The sequence below is a fragment of the Capsella rubella genome, unplaced genomic scaffold, assembly GCF_000375325.1.
Source record: "Capsella rubella cultivar Monte Gargano unplaced genomic scaffold, Caprub1_0 scaffold_3, whole genome shotgun sequence".
NCBI lineage: Eukaryota > Viridiplantae > Streptophyta > Magnoliopsida > Brassicales > Brassicaceae > Capsella > Capsella rubella.
In genome coordinates, this window is record NW_006238921.1 from 9,540,699 (window position 1) to 9,561,465 (window position 20,767).

Sequence of the window (20,767 nt, forward strand, 5' to 3'; positions counted from 1 at the left end):
TTGAGTTTTCCGTTAAGTCAGCCAATTACGACTGAGTTATGTCTCTAAAACATAAGTCAGCCGTAACGACATTTGATAACTCAGCCGTTATCGATAACTCAGCCACCCGGAGAAAGTTAAGTCAGCCGTGTCGATAACATAACTCAGCCAAACTTCTGATAACTCAACCATCGGACTATAACTCAGCCGTAACGGCGGCTGAGTTATTAGCCGTTTTCTCATAACTCAACCAGAATTTTAAAAGTCAGTCGTAACTGTTGGCTGAGTTATGATCATAAGTCAACCGTTGACCCGAAACTCAGCCGTTTTCCCAGAACTCATCCATAACGTGATATAACTCAGCCGTAACGTACGTTATGGCTGAGTTATTGGTGGCACGCGCCTTTTTGTCTGACGTGGCAGTGGCATTTTCCGTAATTAGTTTTTTCCGGTAACGTGTAAAAAGGGCACGCTGGTAATTAAAAAACATTTAAGGATAAAAAAAGTTTTGGATGGTTTGCGTCAATACACCTAAAATGTGGTCGATCTAAGTAATTCTTTCAAAAATATATGGTCGACTAACTAAGTTGCACTAAACTTCCCTGGCCAAGTAGAAATGATTAATGTTTTCGCACTTGAGGGAAATTGATACCTGGCCTAGACTAACATGACAACTTTTTCTCTCAAGTGGAAACCACTAGACCAAGACCACTTGGTTAACTTGCACTAAACTTGGAACATAAGAGCACACAAGCGGATAACAATATTCATATGCTGATTCTCCGAGATCCACTTCTTTCAAGGATCCATCCACTCCAAAGATGTAAGCCATGTTGCGCCTTGTATCCTTGTATCCATTCTCAAAAACTACGGCAACTTTCTTCTCCTCGTCAACAAAGAAACTCCCCAAATTAAACTGATACTGAGGATCAATGAGTTGTTTTATACTCACTGATAAGAACACCTTGCTGTTCCATGACACCGCGTGAGGCTCAATCTTAGAGGTGATCCATATCTCCATCCGCAATGTATGCCAAGGATGAAACAAAAACGCAAGCTGCTCTTCTCTAACACTAGATACACTCATGGTATCACGATGTATAAGACACTGAGCAAACGGAAGAGGCAAAAGCGGCCCAAATGTGTCTCTTGTGAAATCAAAACAGACTAAGAAAAAATCACAGTGGTTTGCTTTTTCTCTAGCAAACAAGTACACATTTCCTTTGAGAGTCACGCCATAGTGAGTAAACCATATCGTCCAATGTGTAGTGGTGACATTTAGAACCCTCCATGAATCAGAGTTAAAATCGTAGATATTGAACTCATCACGCATATTCATAAACATCAAGATTTTGTGGGATTTGCTGCTCTTGTCGTATCCGAAAGCATAAGAATACATATGGATACTTGGGAAGTTATGTGTGGGCTCGATCGTCCGGGTATGACCCCAATACGGGTTCCAAACCACGAGCCTAGTCTTCTCTTCGCTGATGTTGATGCATAACAATAAACCGTCGCAGTGAAAGACTTGAGATATCTTAACTTCATCGCCTAAGCTAATAAGTTCACCTTCACACTTTAGATATGATTCGAGATTGTTGTTGTTGTTGTTATGGAGATTGACTCTCATCAAATAAACCCTAAAATCCATCATTATGACCACCATAAACTCTCTTTCCCTTGCTTGACCAGCAAGGTACTTCTTTGCAAAGCTCTCACATCTAGATAAAGTGTTCCAGTTTTTGCAAGTTGATCGGACTCTTCTCAGAGATGTCAATGGAGTTCGACAAAGCACCTCCTCCACCAAATCCCTTGGAAGATTTGATATCTCCTTCATTGAAGTAGGCTCGACTCAGATGTAACGCAAACTAGTTTATAGGTTAACCTTATAAAACCAAAAACCAAAAAAAGCTCTAAAAACCTAATGTTAAAGAAACCCTTGAAAGGAAAAGGAGTTGACGACGGAACAAAAAGAAAAAAACAAAACATAATTTGCAGTAAATTGGACTTAAAAGCCCAAAAACCGATCCAGCTAAAATATTGGAGTTACTAATTTGCAATAAATAACTCTTTCTAGCTTGTTAAGAGAAAACTAGAGTTTAAAGATAAACGCATTTGCTAAAAAAATATGAAAATTTGTTTAGTGCAACTTAGTTAGTCAAATAATTATGAATTTGTTTTCTCATGTACGTCTTTTTCTTTGCAAAATTTTATTTGACTTCAATTCACTCTGCAACTTACCCTAAAACTAATCCTTTTATACACTTAGCAAACTATATGCTTCTTGGTCAGTGTTTCTCCTCGATCGAAAGCATCCAATTCACATAATGATCGTACCAGATTTACTTGCCGTACAAGTTACAAGTATTAGACATCACTTTTCTGTACAATCTTGTATATATATTTTCTTGTCTGTGGGTTACTGCTCATCCTCAATGATCTTGCTTATACAAGTACGCTTCATAACTGTTCTAATGGGCACTTAAAGGTTGCTGTCTTTATATAAGAGGCGTCTGATCATAAATTTATGTTTGACAAGTACCTTTATTGGTTGGCATCTTTGGAATGGTTCTTACATTTATTGATGGTTTCAGGTTGTTGTGGAACTGTCTTTGATTCAAGTTTTGAGAGAGGTGACCCTATTGAGTTTGAGCTAGGAACTGGTCAAGTGACACCATTCCCTGGTTTTGTTGTTCAGTTCTATCCTCTTTTGAAATTGGATTCTACAATGGCAATACATTTGACATTTGAAGATTTAAAGGAGAAATACTAAAGAATGAGGGAGCTAGCCAAATTGTGAGAAAAGAACTTGTAGCCACTGAGCATGGAGAAGTTGAAGATATCATAGAGGAGGGCTTCATGAAAATTAGGAGGTTCACATGAAAGATCAGTTTCAGAGAGGAAATTGCAGAGTTCTCCAATGTCTTGAGTGTAAATAATGTTTCCTTTATCATCTAGCTTGAACACATCATTACAGCTTTTTTTCTAGGGATGTTTATATAGGATGTTCTTGTACCAACTCTAACCAAGAAAGTTTCATCGGTTGAATGACTTATTCTGGTTTTTACTAATATTTATTATAATGTTTTGAAACTTTTTAAAAGTTCTATTTTTCTCTAGTAAAAAACCGGAATAAACCGAATAAAAACTTAAAAACTTTGGACACCTGAAAAATCAAGTTTTTACTCATTCGTAAGTGGAAATATATTGTCCTATTTACAAATTGAGGTTCTAAACCATTGTCAAAAAAATTATACATGATTTGGTTGTACATACTTTTTTTTTTGTAACATATGTTTGTTTTCAAATATTCAAATTGCAACATATGCGAGAAAAAATATTTTTTTTATTATACATATATTAATTTAAATAAATTTTAAAACAAATAAGATCATATAAATATATTGGACAAATATTTGATAGAATGAAATTGGAATATAAGATAATGTACTATTTTGTATTTATTAGGGAGAAATTTTTAAGAATTTTGTGAAGTATGATTATTATTGGTTTCCAAATTTTTATATAAAACAGTGTTCTAGAAAGCGGCGTAGGCATTCGCCTAGGCGGAAGGCCCTCAACCGACGCCTAGACGACTGCTTATACCGCCTAGAATTATATAGATTAATTTTTTTTTGTAATTTAAAATTGCATAAATTTTAAATTTTAAATTTTAAAATTAAAATTTTAAATTTTAAATTTTACATCCATATATATATAATTATAAATTTTCATATGTCGTTGATATAGATTAAATAAATATTTTTCCTTTTTTCTTTACCATTCTTATCTGGGATCGGGGATCTTATCCCTGGTTGTTTTGTCCGTCGTAATCGAATCCTTATGAGTTTGTGCTGTCTTCAATTGCTATATATATCGAGAGGCCGAAGAAATTTTGTACTCACAGACAAAAGAAAAGTAAAGCGTTATTTTTTGTTCCGACATTAACTAGTTTAGGTTAGACTGGTCCTGTTTGAATGAAGAAGATATCAAATCTCCCAAGGGATTTAGCGGAGGAGGTGCTCTGCAGAACTCCGTTGACATCTCTGAGAAGAGTCCGATCTACTTGCAAAAACTGGAACACTTTATCAAAATGTGGGAGCTTTGCAAAGAAGTACCTTGCTGGTCAAGCAAGGGAAAGAGAGTTTATGGTGGTCGTGATCATGAATTTTAGGGTTTATTTGATGAGAGTTAATCTCCACAACAACCTCGAATCATATCTAAAGCGTGAAGGTGAGCTTATTAGCTTAGGCGATGAAGTTGAGATATCTCAAGTCTTTCACTGCGATGGTTTATTGTTATGCATCAACATCACCAAAGACAAGACTAGGCTCGTGGTTTGGAATCCGTATTGGGGTCATACCCGTACGATCGAGCCGACACATAACTTCTCCAAGCACGATAGGTATTCTTATGGTCTCGGATACGACAAGAGCAGCAAATCCCACAAGATCTTGATGTTTATTAATAATTATTTCTTTGTGGAGTTCAAGATCTACGATTTTAACTCTGATTCATGGAGGGTTCTAAATCTCACTCCAGACTGGGAGATAAAGTATACTCACTATGGTGTGACTCTCAAGGGAAATGCCTACTGGTTGGTTAGAGAGAATTATTCCAAAACAAAAGTAACAAACTACGATTATTTCTTAGTCTGTTTCGATTTCACAAGTGAGACATTTGGACCGCCTTTGACTCTTCCGTTTGAGTTACATGAATCTGAAGATACTATGAGTATATCTAGTGTTAGAGAAGAGCAGCTTGCGGTTTTATTTCAGCCTTGGGATACATTACAGATGGAGATATGGATCACCTCTAAGATTGATCCTCACGCGGTGTTGTGGAACAGCAAGGTGTTCTTATCAGTGAGTATAAGACAACTCATTGGCCCTCAGTATCAGTTTAATTTGGGGAGTTTCTTTGTTGACGAGGAGAAGAAAGTTGCCGTGGTTTATGAGGATGAATACACGCATAAAAGGGGCTACATAGCTTTCATCTTTGGAGTGGATGGATCCATGAAAGGAGTGGATCTTGGAGAATCAGATAACGGAAGTTGTCACCCGCTTGTTTGCTCTTATGTTCCAAGTTTAGTGCAACTTCATTAGTACTCGACCATATATCTCTTTCTTGCCATATTATTTTGTTTTGTTTTGTTTTTTCTCTTTTGTAATCTTCTTAGAACAAAGTATCTTTTTAGTTAGTCAAATTAATATGCAATCGTTTCGGTACTTACCAGCGTGACTTGCATTACTAGTGTGATCAGACCTCATGCATTTCTATTCGTTTCTGTACAATCTTGTATCTCTCTTCTTGTCACTAGGCAGGATACTTGGATATTTGAACTAGCTGAGTTCCCAAAACATGCTGATGTGTGTTCACGCTCAATGGGCACTTAGAGGTTGCTGTCTATATAAGAGGTGTCCGATCATAAAATTTGTGTTTGACAAGTACCTATATGTTGGTTGGCATAATCGTGAAAGTATCGATGGTTTCAGGTTGTGGTAACACTGTCTGCATACTAGCTTACTAGCTAGGCATGGTCTTGGTCAAATAGTTCATAGTTGTATTGTCCCATACTCTCTTTGGCTCTTGCAGAGTTCTCCAGTGTTTTGAGTGTTAATAATGTTTCCTTTATCATCTAGCTTGAACACATCATTACAGATTTTTTTCTCAGGATTGTTTCTATAGGTAAAAAGAGCTGTAATGATGTGTTCAAGCTAGATGATAATAAAGGAAGAAGGCAGAATAAGAAAGTTTCATGATCGGTTGACTTTGACTTATTTTGCTTTTCTCTTCTTATTGGGCCTGATCCACTTATATATTATCTAACACTGTTTCTTATTAAAGCCCAATGTAATTATATTGCCGACGTAATCAAATACACATCATCAAACTGAAACTACGCAAAACCCTTTCTAACGGCGTCACAAGCTGGTGTGTGTTTCTGGAACAATCCTTCTGTTAGTTAACTCCGTCATCATCTTCCTTCGAAACAAAAAGATTTAAGGAACTCTCTAGAAACCCCTTTTTCACAAAACTCAACCTCATATAAAAATTGAGTCACACAACAACAAACACTTCCGATTCCCTCAAAAACTCATTTTCACGCGATTTGATTCTTCTCTGCGTTTTTTTTTTTTTTGTGTTTGTTGAATTGAAATCGAGAAGATGGATGAAGATTTCGAGATGCCTCCGGTCGGTGGAATGAACGACGACGAAGACATGGATTTCGGTGACGCCGCCTCGTTTCTTAAAGTCGGTGAGGAGAAAGAGATCCAACAAGGTTTGAAGAAGAAGCTTCTTAAGGAAGGTGATGGATACGAGACTCCTGATAATGGCGATGAAGTTGAAGGTATTGAAGATTAGCTCGATTTTTTACTTGTTTGCTTTGTTTTTTTTTTTTGTGGAACGATGCTGAGCTGAGGTTGATCTGTTTCTGCAGTGCATTACACTGGGACTTTGTTGGACGGGACGAAGTTTGATTCGAGCCGTGATAGAGGAACGCCTTTTAAATTCACTCTTGGACAAGGTGTGTTTAATCTCATCTCTCTGGTTTACGATTGTTTTAGTTTGATTTGACTAGTCCTGAAGACCTAATAGTTAACGTATCATGGATTTGTGACTAGCGATTACAGTTATGTGCTAGGTTATTTAGTGATTGTAGTGTTCAATTTATCGACGAGCTTTCTGATTCATTTATTTGAAATGGCGTTGTTGCTAAGTTCCAAATAGAGTACTGATGCCTCATACTGGTTTGTGGTAGTTGGCTTACTCTGTGTGCTATCCTGGCATTGTGTTTTTGCAGGTCAGGTTATTAAAGGATGGGATATTGGTATTAAGACAATGAAGAAAGGTGAAAATGCTGTTTTCACTATCCCGTCAGAGCTAGCATATGGGGAATCTGGTTCACCGCCAACAATTCCTGCGAATGCCACGCTTCAGTTTGATGTGGAGTTGCTTACATGGGTTAGTGTGAAGGACATATGCAAGGATGGTGGTGTGTTTAAGAAGATTCTTGCTGTGGGAGAGAAGTGGGAGAACCCAAAGGATCTCGATGAAGTTTTTGGTGTGTGTTCATTTTCTTGTGATCTGCTTTAGAGTTGGGTTTTTGTTTGTTTTTGCTAACTGTGTTATCTGTGTATTTATTTATTCAGTTAAGTTCGAGGCTAAACTTGACAATGGTACCGTTGTTGGGAAATCTGACGGTGTAGAATTCACTGTTAAAGATGGTTAGTGCTCTGATTTCTTTTAAGATATGGTGGGCATGATAGACATTTTGTTGGCTCTCTGACAGTTTTTGTGATCTGTCACTAACAGGCCATTTCTGCCCTGCACTTGCTAAGGCTGTGAAAACCATGAAAAAGGGTGAAAAGGTTCTTTTGACAGTTAAACCACAATGTAAGACGATTTGCCTCACTTGATTTTTCCCTGGTTCTGTAATGGTGTTTACATCATCTCTGATTGCAATCTTCTTATAAATGAGCCAGATGGTTTTGGGGAAAAGGGCAAGCCAGCCTCTGCTGGTGAAGGTGCTGTTCCTCCAAATGCTACACTTGAGATCAATCTGGAGTTAGTTTCCTGGAATACAGTTTCAGAAGTAACTGATGATAACAAGGTTATGAAAAAAATCTTGAAAGAAGGGGAAGGATATGAGCGTCCTAATGAGGGGGCAACTGTGAAAGGTTAGCATTTCAGATTTTATTGCACTGATGTTTTAACCAGGTATAATAGTTTCTTACGAGGCTTTTATCTGTTTCGCTCTGGCAGTGAAATTGATAGGAAAACTTGAAGATGGAACTGTATTCCTGAAGAAAGGTCATGGTGAGGATGGGGAACTGTTTGAGTTCAAAACTGATGAAGGTAACTACACTCTTCCAAACTTTCTTATTAATACCTTGGATGTATTGGAATTCCCTGGTTTACTTAGACATAGTAACTCGTTTGCTGGATGCCTAAACAGAGCAAGTGGTCGATGGACTTGATAGAGCTGTCATGAAGATGAAAAAGGGTGAAGTCGCATTGGTGACAGTAGCACCTGAATATGCCTTTGGTTCTAATGAGTCACAACAGGAATTGGCTGTGGTGCCGCCCAACTCAACTGTCTACTATGAGGTTGATCTTGTGACATTCGACAAGGTTAGTGTAGTTTCAGATGCTATTCTGCTCACAGTTCAGCCAGTAAGGAAGTATAAGTGTCCAACACTTGTTTGCCATTGGGTTTTTAGGAAAGGGAATCGTGGGACATGAACACAGAAGAAAAGATTGAAGCTGCAGGTAAGAAGAAGGAAGAAGGAAATTCCAAGTTTAAAGCAGGCAAATATGCCCTGGCGTCCAAGAGATATGAGAAGGTATATTATAGTATGAACTGCTCGTTGACATGTGAGTTTTTATTAGTGTTGAATATCATCTTACATGGTTTAGTGTTTTTCTCAGGCTGTTAAATTCATTGAATACGACACATCCTTCAGTGAAGAGGAGAAGAAGCAAGCAAAAGCATTGAAGGTGGCATGCAATCTAAACGATGCAGCTTGCAAACTCAAATTGAAAGATTACAAGCAGGCTGAAAAACTATGCACAAAGGTAATAATTGGTTAGTTTAGAATCAAATCCTTTATGTCAGTTTCAAAACCTAGCTGGACATAAATGGTGCTTTTGGTATTTAGGTGTTAGAGCTAGAAAGCACCAATGTGAAGGCCTTATACAGGAGAGCGCAGGCGTACATGGAGTTGGCTGATTTAGACTTGGCTGAGTTTGATGTCAAGAAGGCCCTTGAAATCGATCCCAACAACAGGTTCTCTCTCTCTTAGTCTTATAACCCTCTTATCTTAACCAGATTTAGCTTTGATATCTTTTAATCCAGAGTTGCAATGTCTTCTTCATACACTAAAGTCAACGTTATAATTGCTATTTGATTTTCGAATGACAGGGAAGTGAAGCTGGAGCAGAGAAAGTTGAAGGAGAGAATGAAGGAATTCAACAAAAAGGAAGCCAAGTTTTACGGAAACATGTTTGCAAAACTAACTGTAAGTATCTCTTTAGATAATCCAATGGTTTGATCATATGTTCTTACAAGAAGAAGAAATCATGATGATAATCAAAAACTGTATTTGTTGCAATTTGCAGAAGGAATCATCAAAAGATGGAGAGCCCATGAGCACCTAGAGTCTTTGAAAACGTTCTAAAGAACTCTGCATTTTCATTTTCTTCTATTTCCCTTTGTTGCAATGTTATTTTAGTTTTATCAAACTGAGCGTTAGTGACATTTATAAAACAGAAGACTTGATTTAGAGATTAATCGCATGTGTTGTTTCTTTCCTCTGGTATTGGAACTATCTAATTGCAAAAGCCTAACTCTCAAGAATCACTTGTGTTCTTGTTATGGTATCGAGTATATCTACAGTTCATGTTACATCTATAATATACCAATTATAACATTTTGGATAGAAGTATAAAAAATCAAATAAAACATTATTTAACATTTCGGATAAGGTATACAACAATGAATCGGATAATATTTTCTTTGTAAGAATACAAAAGTGGATATTCTAATAGCAACTTTAAATCTCGTCCGTCCATGTAACTACATCTTACGAACTGGAATAATCCTCAGGTACCATTCGGATATGCTTCATTGGCCTAAGGTCTTTAAACCTCAAATGAGATAAATCTTTTAATTAATCCCAAATCTTATTTTCCCAAACAAAGTTAAACTAAAAACAGAGAAATCTACGAATATTCCAAACTAAATTCTCCACATAGCTCACTTTATATTTTGATTCTCTCAGCTTTACACTCATCACACTAAAAATTCTCATCAATGGCGGTTTTCTCAAGAACCAAACGTGTTACTGATCCACTCGACGACGAAGCTAAAGCTCGTATCTTCAGTAGCCATGGTTGCATCCTAGACCAAGACTCTTCTCCTCGACTCTGTGAGCTTGTTCAGGGTTTTTTCGATGATGGTCCTGAAGAGACGATACTCTTCTCTGACTCCGACCCCTCTGAGAATTCTTCAGTAGTTGAACGTTCTTGTGAGGGTAGTGTGGAGATCTTGAAGATGGCCCTGAGCTTCTCAGACTCTGATCCTTATCGGAATCTATTGCTAGGTCACGTTTTGAGAGCCGTGGAGGCATATTCTTGTTTTAGGTCAAGGAACAAATCTGTGATCCGAGACAAGGTCGTTTCGTTTCTTCGTGAGCTCGGCCATGACGCGGCGGTTTGTGTATCGAAATGGAACTCGTCGGCTAAACTCATTGCGGGGAGTTACGATTACATCGACGTCGTTTACAAGCCTACGTCTGATCAGACGATCCCCGTACGTTACTTCGTCGATCTAGACTTTGCTTCTGAGTTCGAGATCGCAAGGCCAACGCAAGAATACACTCGTGTGTTGCATTTGCTTCCTAACGTTTTCGTTGGGAAAGAAGAGAGTTTGAAGACGATCGTGAGAGAGTCATGCGACGCGGCGAAGAGGTCTATGAAGAGCCGTGGCTTGTCTCTACCACCGTGGCGGAGAAGCTCTTACTTGCAGCACAAGTGGTTTGGTCCGTACAAAAGAAAGGTTATGGAATCTAGTTTGGGTGTTAAGCAGTTGAATAGTGAGGCTGTGAGCTGCAGAGCTTTAGGGTTTGATCATGAGGGTGTTGTCAATACTCGTTTGTTCATCAGGACGTGATATGATCATCTAAGTAGTATGGAGTAGGCTATGGTATAAAGTGTGGTCGCATAGTTGAAGACTACACTTAGTTTTTTCTTTTGGAATTGTATTTTTTTAACCACAGATGTTTGTATCGTGACTATATCTATATTCACATATAATATTAAAAGAGAAAAAAAGAAGAATATATTGTTATTCATAATGATCAGCTACTTATGTATTCAAACAAGATTAAGTGGTGGTATCTCCATTTGCAATGATCTCTTGCTAGCAATGATGATGTGTTATAGACTTATATGTAGGTGTTCTAAATCTTTAACATCTCTGATCAACGTCAAAATTTACATGTGAAGGATCTTGTTAAGAAATCCATGATCAATCTCTACTTGTGCATACCTATTATCTAAAGTTGATGAAATGTTTTGTCTAACATCAAGATCGGAGGTTAAGCACTCATAGGTCGTCACCACTTCTATTTGAAGCTTGTTTGTTTGATCCATATAAGAGAAGTTAAAGGCAAGTACCTTCCTAACTTTTTATGAGTCAACCTCACAACCGCTGGGCTAACTCTCAACAGTGATTATCTTAGCTGTAAGTTTCATCGGATCAATGCTTACTCATATGAATTTGTGACTATATAAAGGTTCTGCTCGAATTACATATTTTCCACTACATCATATTTTCATCGTCGGATCAATCCTAAGATAAAACTGCATAAGTACTGTCAAAATTTGATATTTTAGACCAAAAACAATACTCGAGAGCATAATTGATTTTAATTGTTATAAATATACTAAAAACGTTTAGTGAAGTATGTGCATCAGAAAAAGAACAAACTTACGTTTTGGTATTATATTTATAAATGTTGTGTTGATTAATTAAAGGGGCTTACAGATAGATGCACTTTTTGATGTGGTTTTAAATTATGAAAAATTGTTTTGATGATGTGCCATGTATATGAATACCATTTTAGAACTAAACTATAAAATTGAAATGATATCGATTAAGATATTGGAAAGGGAGTCATAAAAAACATAACATACATAAATACTAGGGTGGTGACAAAGTAGTTATATGTGTATGTGGAATGTTTAGTGATTAAACTAGGATAATGTTGTTATGGTCTCATTTTCATATAGTGAGATTGTATTTTTTAGAATAACACATATCCAAACAAAACAAAACAACATATTTTTTCTCTTAAAAGTGGTAAAAATGTGTTGATTTACTAAAGTTGCAATGAAGATTTTCTATGATGTAAAACTGACATGTCGATGGTTGTGGTTAATTTGTAAATATTGTTTTCTTCAGTTTGGGAAAGCTGAGTAAAGCCTAAGTTATTTAAGTTGCTGGAACAAACGAAATACCATTATATGTCATTTAAACGAATTAGAAACGATTTTTGTCAAGAAGAAGAAGTACATTGGGTTGCATAGTTGGATGATGTGCTACAAAAATATAAAGGTTTTGTGGTAATTTTCAATATGTTTGGAGTTTTGTGTTTTGATTTAACATATAAGATTTTCTAGAATTTTAATGTATGCATTAATTTGATTGAGAAGTAACATATTTCGTTACACAAAAGAAGGCAATGAAAATAGTTTTCCTCATGTGATGTGGCATCAAAAAACCAAGTAAGTATTGTATATACATTTTAGTCTTAATATTTTCTTAATTTTTTAATTGAAAAAAAAAATTCCGTCTTAATAATAGTAATTTGAAATATTAAAAGATTAAAATAGCTATAAGTTCTTTAACATACTGTAGATATATTAAATAGATTATTTTACATTGACAACAATCATTATTGGCATATATTTCACTAAAATACATGGAACAAACCCATATATGACATTGATATTTGTTTATTCTTATATTTATTTGACACGATTCAATTTTCTGCTGTGTACAATAAATTAGAAGGAAAAATTGTTAAATAATATAAATGTTAAAAGTATGATGACAAAGGTATGATAACATAATTAGATGTTCTCATTCTTTTCCCGTTTCAGTTACAATACATTTTGCTTATGCTCATATATCCAAGGTTTCAATAGATGGTTACCTTATAACACATTTAATATATTTCAGTTTCCAATATAATTTATAACATTGTCACCCATTTTTGAACAATACTACATTTGTCGTCATTGCTACTGCAAAGTATACTAATTTGTCAACAACACTACATATGTTGTATTAGAATGATATAAATTTTTTTTGAATGAGTGTCAAAACAATTACTGGTATTTAAATCTTAATATCAATTTCACAACATCTTTTAAAATAATGATGGTTTTCGCATACACAAAAAAATATACTCCATATGTTCCTAGTTAATCTATATTTTACACAAAAGAATAAAAATATTTATAGAAAGGTTATATGTTTTCTGTTTTTAAGTGTAGTAACGCTTTTTCTTAATATACCTTTATAATATTTGTAACTTATAAAAACACTTATGTAACATTCAATAAACAAAGTTAAATTTGTTATTTCAAAAAATTCCTTAATATGTGTGAAACTCGCAAAATATAGATTAATTAGAAAAGAGAGGGAGTATCAACTTTTGACAACAATCATTAATAGAACTCTAATGATATATAATGATATTTTTTATTCATAAATTTGCATATTTTTTTGGAGTTAATCTGTAATTTTTTAAGAGTATCAAATACCTTTTATATCGATATCTCAAAACACACCAATATTATGAGTCAAATTTTTTTCCAAATTAACAGCCGCAAGTGCACATTAATAAATTACAAACTGTTAAAATTGCGGGTTTAGGTTTGTGGATTCGGATTTTTGGTGGAAAAATTATGAGATGATGATGTTGATGAAATCATGATGTTGAGTATGATAATATGTTGATATGAAGATGATGACATTCTTGTTATGATTATGAAGGTATGATGATGGTTGTATGATGATGATGATGGTGATGGTGGTAATGATGATGATGATGATGATGATGATGATGATGATGATGATGATGATGATAGTGACTCTAGTATGATGATGATGATGATGATGATGATGATGATGATGGTGGCAATGTGCTTATAGTTATGATTGTAGTGATGATTATTATAATTATGATAGTATGATGATGATGGTGGGATAGTATGATATTGGGTTGAGAATGAAGAAATTAATTGGTTGGTTAGTGATTCACTCATAACCCATTATAACAAATTGATGGTTTAGTAGTTAACTCATGAAGTCAATATAACCAAACTCATGTAATTCATTACCTCATTTAACCATTAACTTATTTAATCTATCAACACATTAAAGTTAAAATTTCAATTTATTAAAGTACATGAGTTGAGTTAAATGAATCTTAATCTAGTTTGACATACTTATGTATCCTATACCACTAGCACCAATGAATGCGAGTACCACGGCTTTACGGCGGATCGAAGTATCTAGTTAATGAAGAGGAAGCATCCAACTCCCGATTTCATTCCTTTCCCCTCGACCGACCAAACCAGCCACAAATTTCATGGAATGATCAACGGTGGCCCCAAATGGATCTACCGTTTAATAATTAATTGTATGCATGTTTGTATATATTATCAGTCGTCTAATTTTGTAAATCTCAAATTTCTGTCTTAGTTCCATATATCTACTAATTTCATTTTATTTCGTTTCAAAAATATTATAAGTATGCTCTAATATTACTCTCTTTAAAATTTTCTATTTAAAAATTGAAGTTTATTTTTAAAACTACCTTATAAATTATAAAAATCTATCTAGATTCTTTTCGGTGATAAATATAAAAATCAAAATTTTGGTTATTTATTACTACATATCATATTTTTACACAACAAATATGAGATTCCATTCCAAAAGTATAAAATCTTTTTGAGTTTATAACTTATAACTTCTTTAAAAAAAAAATCTGTCTCGTTAGCCAATTCTTATATAATACTCCATTTAGAAATGAATTATATTAAAATTAATGTTGAAGTAGTCCATTAGGACCGGGCCGGTCAAAGCTTCCATGCTCGTAAGCCGCCGCGTCTTCCAAGGCATTGAACCTCCCAACTTCTCCTCCACGCCTTCTTCCAAGTGCTTTCTCCTCAACCAAACGTAAACGTCATCCCTGACGTTAACATCCTCTAGAACATCACGTGTTTGTTCCCGACACGACGAATAATACACTTTCTTCAAACCAGCTAAGCACTTTTTTTTAATAGTTTCACAAACTAAATTGGTCAAATGCATGGCCACGAATCTCTCAGGCCATTTCTTGTTTCTTTACTTTTGACTTTTCGTTTTATTTTATTTCACTTTTTAAAAAATCTTCCCCGGCAAGGCAACGTCGAGGAGAAGCTTATAATATAAAGTCACCTATTTACGCATAAACCAATAGAGAAAGAGAGAATAGACATTGTTCATTCTTTGCTGTCTTAGTTTAGACATTATGCGAGAGGGAGACAAGAAACAGAACCGGGCTCTAGACTTTAACCAGCTCGAGGTTTTGTCATTACTAGGTCGTGGAGCTAAAGGGGTTGTGTTCTTGGTTAAAGACGAAGAAGCAAGATTGCTTGCTTTGAAAGTTATACTCAAGGAAGCCATCAAGAAGAAGAAGAAGAAGGACATAGAGAATCAAGATGAGTACAAACGTGTAAGTTTCGAGCAAGGAGTCTTAAGCAGTTTCGATCATCCTCTCTTTCCTTCTCTCCACGGCGTTTTATCTACCGATAAAGTCATCGGTTACGCCATCGATTACTGTCCCGGTCGAGATCTCACTTCTTTAAGGAAAATGCAATCGGAAAACATGTTCTCCGACGAGATTATTAGGTAAATTTTTTGTTTTTAGTATTACACCAAAAGCCTTTCAAGATCTTTCATCAATGTTCTTGTTTTATTCAATTTTTCACTTTCTTGATTTTCTTGAATTTCTTGATATTCAAGATCTTCCAACAATGTTCTTGATTTATTCAATTTTACTTTCTTGATTTTCTTGAATTTCTTGATATTCAAGATCTTCCAACAATGTTCTTGATTTTCTTGATTTTTTTTTTTTCAGGTTTTACGCGGCGGAGCTGGTGCTAGCTCTTGAGTATTTACATAACCAAGGAATCGTATACAGAGATTTGAAACCGGAGAATGTGATGATCCAAGAAAATGGGCATTTAATGCTAATCGATTTCGATCTTTCCACAAATCTCGCTCCAAGAACGCCGCAACCGTCACCGTCGCCGTCTAAACCATCGCCGGAGACGAGGAGGAGGAGAAAGAAACGTCTCTTTCGCTTCTCTAGCTTTTGTAACTCAGGGATCTCGCCGGAGGAAGAATCTGATTCGGTTTGTTCATCATCATCTACATTGGTCGTATCAGATTCTTCAGTAGAGAAGTCTAATTCTTTCGTCGGAACAGAGGAGTACGTATCACCGGAAGTTATCACCGGAGACGGTCACGATTTCGCCGTTGACTGGTGGTCGTTAGGTGTAGTTCTATACGAGATGTTATACGGAACGACGCCGTTTAGAGGATCGAACCGGAAAGAGACGTTTTACCGGATTTTATCTAAACCGCCGAGTCTAACCGGTGAAACGACGTCGTTGCGTGATTTGATTAGAAGATTGTTGGAGAAAGATCCTAACCGTAGGATCAACGTTGAGGAAATCAAGGGTCACGATTTTTTCAAAGGTGTAGAGTGGGAGGAAGTGATATTGGTTTCTAGACCGCCGTATATTCCGCCGCCGGATAATGACGGTGGTGATAAGGGCAAAGATGTAAATACGAAACTTGACGTGGAGAATATAGTCCAAGAGATTTTTGTTGCAAGAGAAGAACGTGAGAAACAGAGTGATGATGCTAATCATATGAAAGCTAAAGGTGAAAAAAATAGGAAATGGGTTAAGGGGTTAAATAATAATAATCATGATTTGGAAACTGATAACAATTTTTTGGTATTTTAATTCAATTTTTTTGGTTCGTTTTCTCTTAAACTGAAGAGAGAGTTTAAGACTTTAGTGTATATATATAGCTTAACAAGCTGCTTTATTAACGGATTTGAAAATATAATGTTTATTTTGACATGACCAATAAAATATGATGTTATAAAAACTAATGAACGATAAGTTAATGCTTTAAATGGTCATATGAAAAATTCGTGGTTTAAATGGTCTAAATTTGTAAGTTCGTGAATTAAACGATATATTTTTTAACAGCATCTCTTTTTCAATGAAATTAAACACACACGCAAAAAAATACGTTAAACCCCAGGCTTTCTTATGAAACGAGACATATGCATGAGTTATCGAGATTATACAAAACTGACACGTGGCAGTTATATCACTAATATGTTGACTTGGCTTTGTCTTATTTGTTGGGAATTGAGAAATATTTGAAATAGAATCTTGTGTTTTTAGTAATTAACTATTCGTAGTTTTTAATTATGAATGAGTCTAATAATATGTTTTTCTTGCTTAATTTACTCTTGTATCTCTAAATTTTTTCTAAATACATTGTACAATGCTATCATTTTTTTTGATTAGGTAAAGATTAAATTAGGAGAGAAAAGTTGTTTATAATATGAGAAAGTAAGAAAATATTGGCTTTCAATATAATATTCAATTAATCTGATTCTTTTAATATTCTTAAATGATAAATCAGATTCTTTAATTAAAATGCAATTTTAGGGAGTTAATGAAGAAGATACTAACAAATCCAAACATATCAGCTAACATAGTTTTCATGTCTAAGAGGCTTCTTTAACTTATTTTGTTCTTTCTCATTTTCCTCCTATCTTTAAGACACTAAAAGCTTATTTGACAAAGTTTTAGATTCCCTTGTGATTTTACTTTTGTATATATTTTTTTTGAATATAAAATATAAAATTAAAGTCTCTCCTTACTAAGAGAACTTAACAACTTCAGAAATATATATATATATATATAATATATATATATATATATATATATATATATAAAGATAAAATCACTAGGTCAATGGCTTCATTGAAGTTTCTTGAAACAGAAAAAAACTAAAATTTAAAGAAAAACTGAAGAAAAAATAAAGACAAAATAAAGAAATAATAAAGAAAAAACAAGATTTTTAGAAAAAAATGGATCACCACCATCCAGTTCTCCTATCCCCTTGTAAACTTGCGCACAAACCTCATTGCTACTCTCCATTTCAAACTTTCCATATGCTTCATATATTGTTAATAGTTTCCAGTATCTCGTTAGCTTGCTTCTCTGGTTTATCAAGTGCATTCCCCACTTCTCCCATCTCGTCCTCGATGAAAGCTTTGAGAAGCTCTGGTGTCAAAGCTGCTGGATCAAGCTCCAAACAACCTTTAGGAGCGTTCTCACCTTCTTCACCTGTAAGTAAATGAAAAGGTACCTGATGCGAGAACCTGAACAGTTCTTCCCTTGGGTATGTCTTACGAGTTGGATGGCGGCAGAATATATTATGAAATCCTGGGAGTTTAACAAGCGGTGCAACCCTCACACCTTTTTCGTCATCAAAATCTTGTTGCACTTCAACCATTTCAAACTTGTTCATAACTTCTAGAGAAATTGTAATGTCCCAAGCTGGTGACCAATTTTCATAGAGAGCCCAAACAGTTCCTCTTTTCGGGTAGATGTGCACCACTCCTTTCGCGCCTAGTTCCCACTTGACTTTATGTGAGAATGAGTTGAGAGTGTCATAGTTGATGCGCTTCCCAACTGAGAAGTTTCCGCTTGTCTTGTAGTAGTATGATTCAATCCATTTCATTGGACCCAATTCGTCATTTTTCTTGCAGTTAAGCCATGAAATACACAACTTGAAAGGTTCTTGGGACACAACCTTATGGACAAATGCATAATTACGAGGCAATATTCCATAGTCATCATAAAGAGCCCATACCTCGTTTTCTCCAAATGAAGATTCGATTCTGTCTTTGTCAAAGTGATAGAAATCTGGATCTGGGACACTCATATCTACCACATACGGGTCCTCCTCATTTACAATCTCTACTCTCTCCGCTTCATCACAATCCTTGGAGGCTTGGTTTCCCTCGGCAGCTGCACCAATACTGTTGTATTGAGAAGTGGGAGCATACATTGTATCCACATCATCCAAAGCACTTTGAACCAAACTTGTAGTAAGCTCGAGATCACAATTGATATGTCCATCTTCGTTGATTCTTCTAATCTGATGAGGAACATGAAGCGTATTTGTTGATGGAGGTTCCTTCCGTTTGCGTTCTCCTCCATTCATCATCCTTGATTGGTTGACAAGGTCAGTAACTCTTGATAGAGGTTGATCTTCTGGTCTCTCATTAACCTGCTTCTCTTTTTCCCCAGGCAAAATTCTACATGCATCGTCAATTATATTCTTCCCTTCATCAATGCGATCAAGATTGTGTGCCTTGACCGTCAGTTCTTTGGCTCCAGCAAGATCACCCCCATTGTATATCTCCACCGCGATCACTTTCTCTCTTCTTACCTCTTCTTGGATGTTTTCCTTCCTTGATTCATCCATTCGCACCACCTTTTGGTAAAAAAAGACCCTACAAGATATATACATTGTAAGTTTGATTCTTTAACAATGCTAAAAGCATAAAATATCATAATCTTTCAAACCATTATACCAACGTTTCCCGGTAAAAGCAAATTATATAACAATTTCAAATCTATGTAAATTAATATAAGTGATGGAAAGACATATTTAAATAGTTCGTTTTCGCACCAAAATTCTTTAAATATTAGCCTTCAGATTTAAGATCCAAATATTTTGTTTAACTATATGTTTCCCCTTAATATTTTGGATTTTTCGATAGGAAAATGATTCACACATTAACACAGTTAAATATTCCCTTCGTTCCATTATATAAGAGTTTTGGTTAAAAGCACTAAGATTAAGAAGCAATAAATATTATATTAATTAATAAAATTTAACCAATAGAATAATGTAATGCAGAATTTAAATAGTCAAAATTTATTTAATTAATATAAAGAGTGAATAAAAATTTGAGAAAAATCTTATAAAATGTTACAAAGAAAAAAGCCTAAAAAATCTTATATAATAGAACGGAGGGAGTAACTTTAATTTTTTTTTAAACACTGCAATAATTAATAGATTGTTTGCACGCAAAAATATGTCAAAAGTTAATGATCCAAACTACATTTTGCTAGAAAGGTTTTTTCATAATAACATAGGAATAGAGTTAGTGGGTGAAATCATTTGAAAGATAGAATAATTTTCAAAAAATCTAACAAACATATGCAAATTCAAAGCGTTCTAAAAGGCTTTACCATGATTGATCTTAGTTATTTTATCACAAGCATATTTGGGAGATCAATTTAATAGACATACAAAACAACATTTTTTAACTTCAAGCATCCCAACAAAATCTAGACAAAATCCACACTAAATAAACTTTAAAATGGAACCTATATATATATATATTAAAGAAGGTTTTTTGAATCACAGATAACGTATGAAAACCAAAATATAGATTTAATAAAGCATAAAAAGAAAAAGCATGTATTAATATGAAGAGAACAAATGACGATAGGCAAGGTCATGAAATTATACCTTTGTGTTTAAAGTGAGGAATAACAGCTTATAACTTGTGGTTGATTTTTGGATTTTTTGATGATGTTGATTTTCTTTATGTTCAGATTGAAAAAAGAGTCAAATTTATAGGATTATCGGGTTTGTGGTAGGGGTGCAGCCATATTGACTTTTATGGTAAAAATTAAAAAATTTATGTATTTGACAAATATTATATTCTTGACTTTGTTTTTCTTTCAGTCAAAAACTCATTTATTAATATTAAATTATTTCCATATATAATCTCAATTTGTAGAAAGTAATCATTTTTAGACATTTTTTAATTATTCTTCATAAATATTCAACTTAACGAAAATATGGTTTGAACAAAGACCTGTTTGATCTTCTCTAAAAGGTGGTCACCAGATCTTATACATTAAAGGAACTTTTGTGGAATATTTGTAACTTCATATACTTATGGCTGGCTTTAGAAGTTATCTTAAAACTCATGTCGATCATGTTGTTATTTGTAACAAGTCTTCAGAAAATAAAAACCGACCATGTTTTCAAGGTTAGTCGTGGCAATATGTAACATCCCTAAATTCAAATATCGGACTTTTTGAAATT

The 20,767-nt window shown here is 34.8% G+C and overlaps 6 protein-coding genes across 6 annotated transcripts; 4 read left to right on the forward strand and 2 right to left on the reverse strand.

The window, feature by feature from the left end:
• Nucleotides 1-676: 676 nt before the first annotated feature.
• On the reverse strand, nt 677-1,816 carry LOC17891917 (F-box protein At3g19470). The gene has a single exon (XM_006300051.1). It carries the CDS (start codon nt 1,814-1,816, stop codon nt 677-679), a length of 1,140 nt encoding a protein of 379 aa, XP_006300113.1.
• A 2,140-nt stretch (nt 1,817-3,956) lies between these two features.
• LOC17893364 (F-box protein At3g19470) lies at nt 3,957-5,084 on the forward strand. Its single transcript, XM_006299166.1, has one exon. It carries the CDS (start codon nt 3,957-3,959, stop codon nt 5,082-5,084), a length of 1,128 nt encoding a protein of 375 aa, XP_006299228.1.
• A 946-nt stretch (nt 5,085-6,030) lies between these two features.
• On the forward strand, nt 6,031-9,302 carry LOC17891623 (peptidyl-prolyl cis-trans isomerase FKBP62). Its single transcript, XM_023786255.1, has 13 exons — nt 6,031-6,331; nt 6,422-6,508; nt 6,785-7,045; nt 7,134-7,208; nt 7,297-7,377; nt 7,467-7,661; nt 7,747-7,839; nt 7,940-8,115; nt 8,205-8,327; nt 8,413-8,559; nt 8,643-8,770; nt 8,906-9,002; nt 9,103-9,302. Exons 1-13 carry the CDS (start codon nt 6,148-6,150, stop codon nt 9,139-9,141), a joined length of 1,686 nt encoding a protein of 561 aa, XP_023642023.1. The 5' UTR covers nt 6,031-6,147; the 3' UTR covers nt 9,142-9,302.
• A 456-nt stretch (nt 9,303-9,758) lies between these two features.
• LOC17891008 lies at nt 9,759-10,745 on the forward strand. The gene has a single exon (XM_006299250.2). It carries the CDS (start codon nt 9,797-9,799, stop codon nt 10,652-10,654), a length of 858 nt encoding a protein of 285 aa, XP_006299312.1. The 5' UTR covers nt 9,759-9,796; the 3' UTR covers nt 10,655-10,745.
• Nucleotides 10,746-15,029: 4,284 nt separating this feature from the next.
• LOC17892954 (serine/threonine-protein kinase OXI1) lies at nt 15,030-16,619 on the forward strand. Its single transcript, XM_006297686.2, has 2 exons — nt 15,030-15,448; nt 15,678-16,619. The coding sequence occupies exons 1-2, from the start codon at nt 15,069-15,071 to the stop codon at nt 16,570-16,572; spliced, it is 1,275 nt and encodes a 424-aa protein (XP_006297748.1). The 5' UTR covers nt 15,030-15,068; the 3' UTR covers nt 16,573-16,619.
• A 1,190-nt stretch (nt 16,620-17,809) lies between these two features.
• LOC17893096 lies at nt 17,810-19,171 on the reverse strand. The gene is made up of 2 exons (XM_023785618.1): nt 18,319-19,171; nt 17,810-18,228 (listed from the first exon to the last, which is right to left on the reverse strand). Exons 1-2 carry the CDS (start codon nt 19,169-19,171, stop codon nt 17,810-17,812), a joined length of 1,272 nt encoding a protein of 423 aa, XP_023641386.1.
• Nucleotides 19,172-20,767: the final 1,596 nt, after the last annotated feature.

Excerpts from the sequence above, each read along its gene's own strand:
- LOC17892954 (XM_006297686.2), top strand. The coding sequence starts at position 15,069 with ATGCGAGAGGGAGACAAGAAACAGAACCGGGCTCTAGACTTTAACCAG. Across the intron at positions 15,449-15,677 it reads TTCTCCGACGAGATTATTAG|GTTTTACGCGGCGGAGCTGG; the intron begins GTAAATTTTTTG and ends TTTTTTTTTCAG.
- LOC17891623 (XM_023786255.1), top strand. The coding sequence starts at position 6,148 with ATGGATGAAGATTTCGAGATGCCTCCGGTCGGTGGAATGAACGACGAC. Across the intron at positions 6,509-6,784 it reads TAAATTCACTCTTGGACAAG|GTCAGGTTATTAAAGGATGG; the intron begins GTGTGTTTAATC and ends GTGTTTTTGCAG. Across the intron at positions 8,116-8,204 it reads ATCTTGTGACATTCGACAAG|GAAAGGGAATCGTGGGACAT; the intron begins GTTAGTGTAGTT and ends TTGGGTTTTTAG.
- LOC17891008 (XM_006299250.2), top strand. The coding sequence starts at position 9,797 with ATGGCGGTTTTCTCAAGAACCAAACGTGTTACTGATCCACTCGACGAC.
- LOC17891917 (XM_006300051.1), bottom strand. The coding sequence starts at position 1,816 with ATGAAGGAGATATCAAATCTTCCAAGGGATTTGGTGGAGGAGGTGCTT.
- LOC17893096 (XM_023785618.1), bottom strand. The coding sequence starts at position 19,171 with ATGTATATATCTTGTAGGGTCTTTTTTTACCAAAAGGTGGTGCGAATG. Across the intron at positions 18,229-18,318 it reads AAACTTCTCAGTTGGGAAGC|GAACTGTTTGGGCTCTCTAT; the intron begins GCATCAACTATG and ends ACCCGAAAAGAG.
- LOC17893364 (XM_006299166.1), top strand. The coding sequence starts at position 3,957 with ATGAAGAAGATATCAAATCTCCCAAGGGATTTAGCGGAGGAGGTGCTC.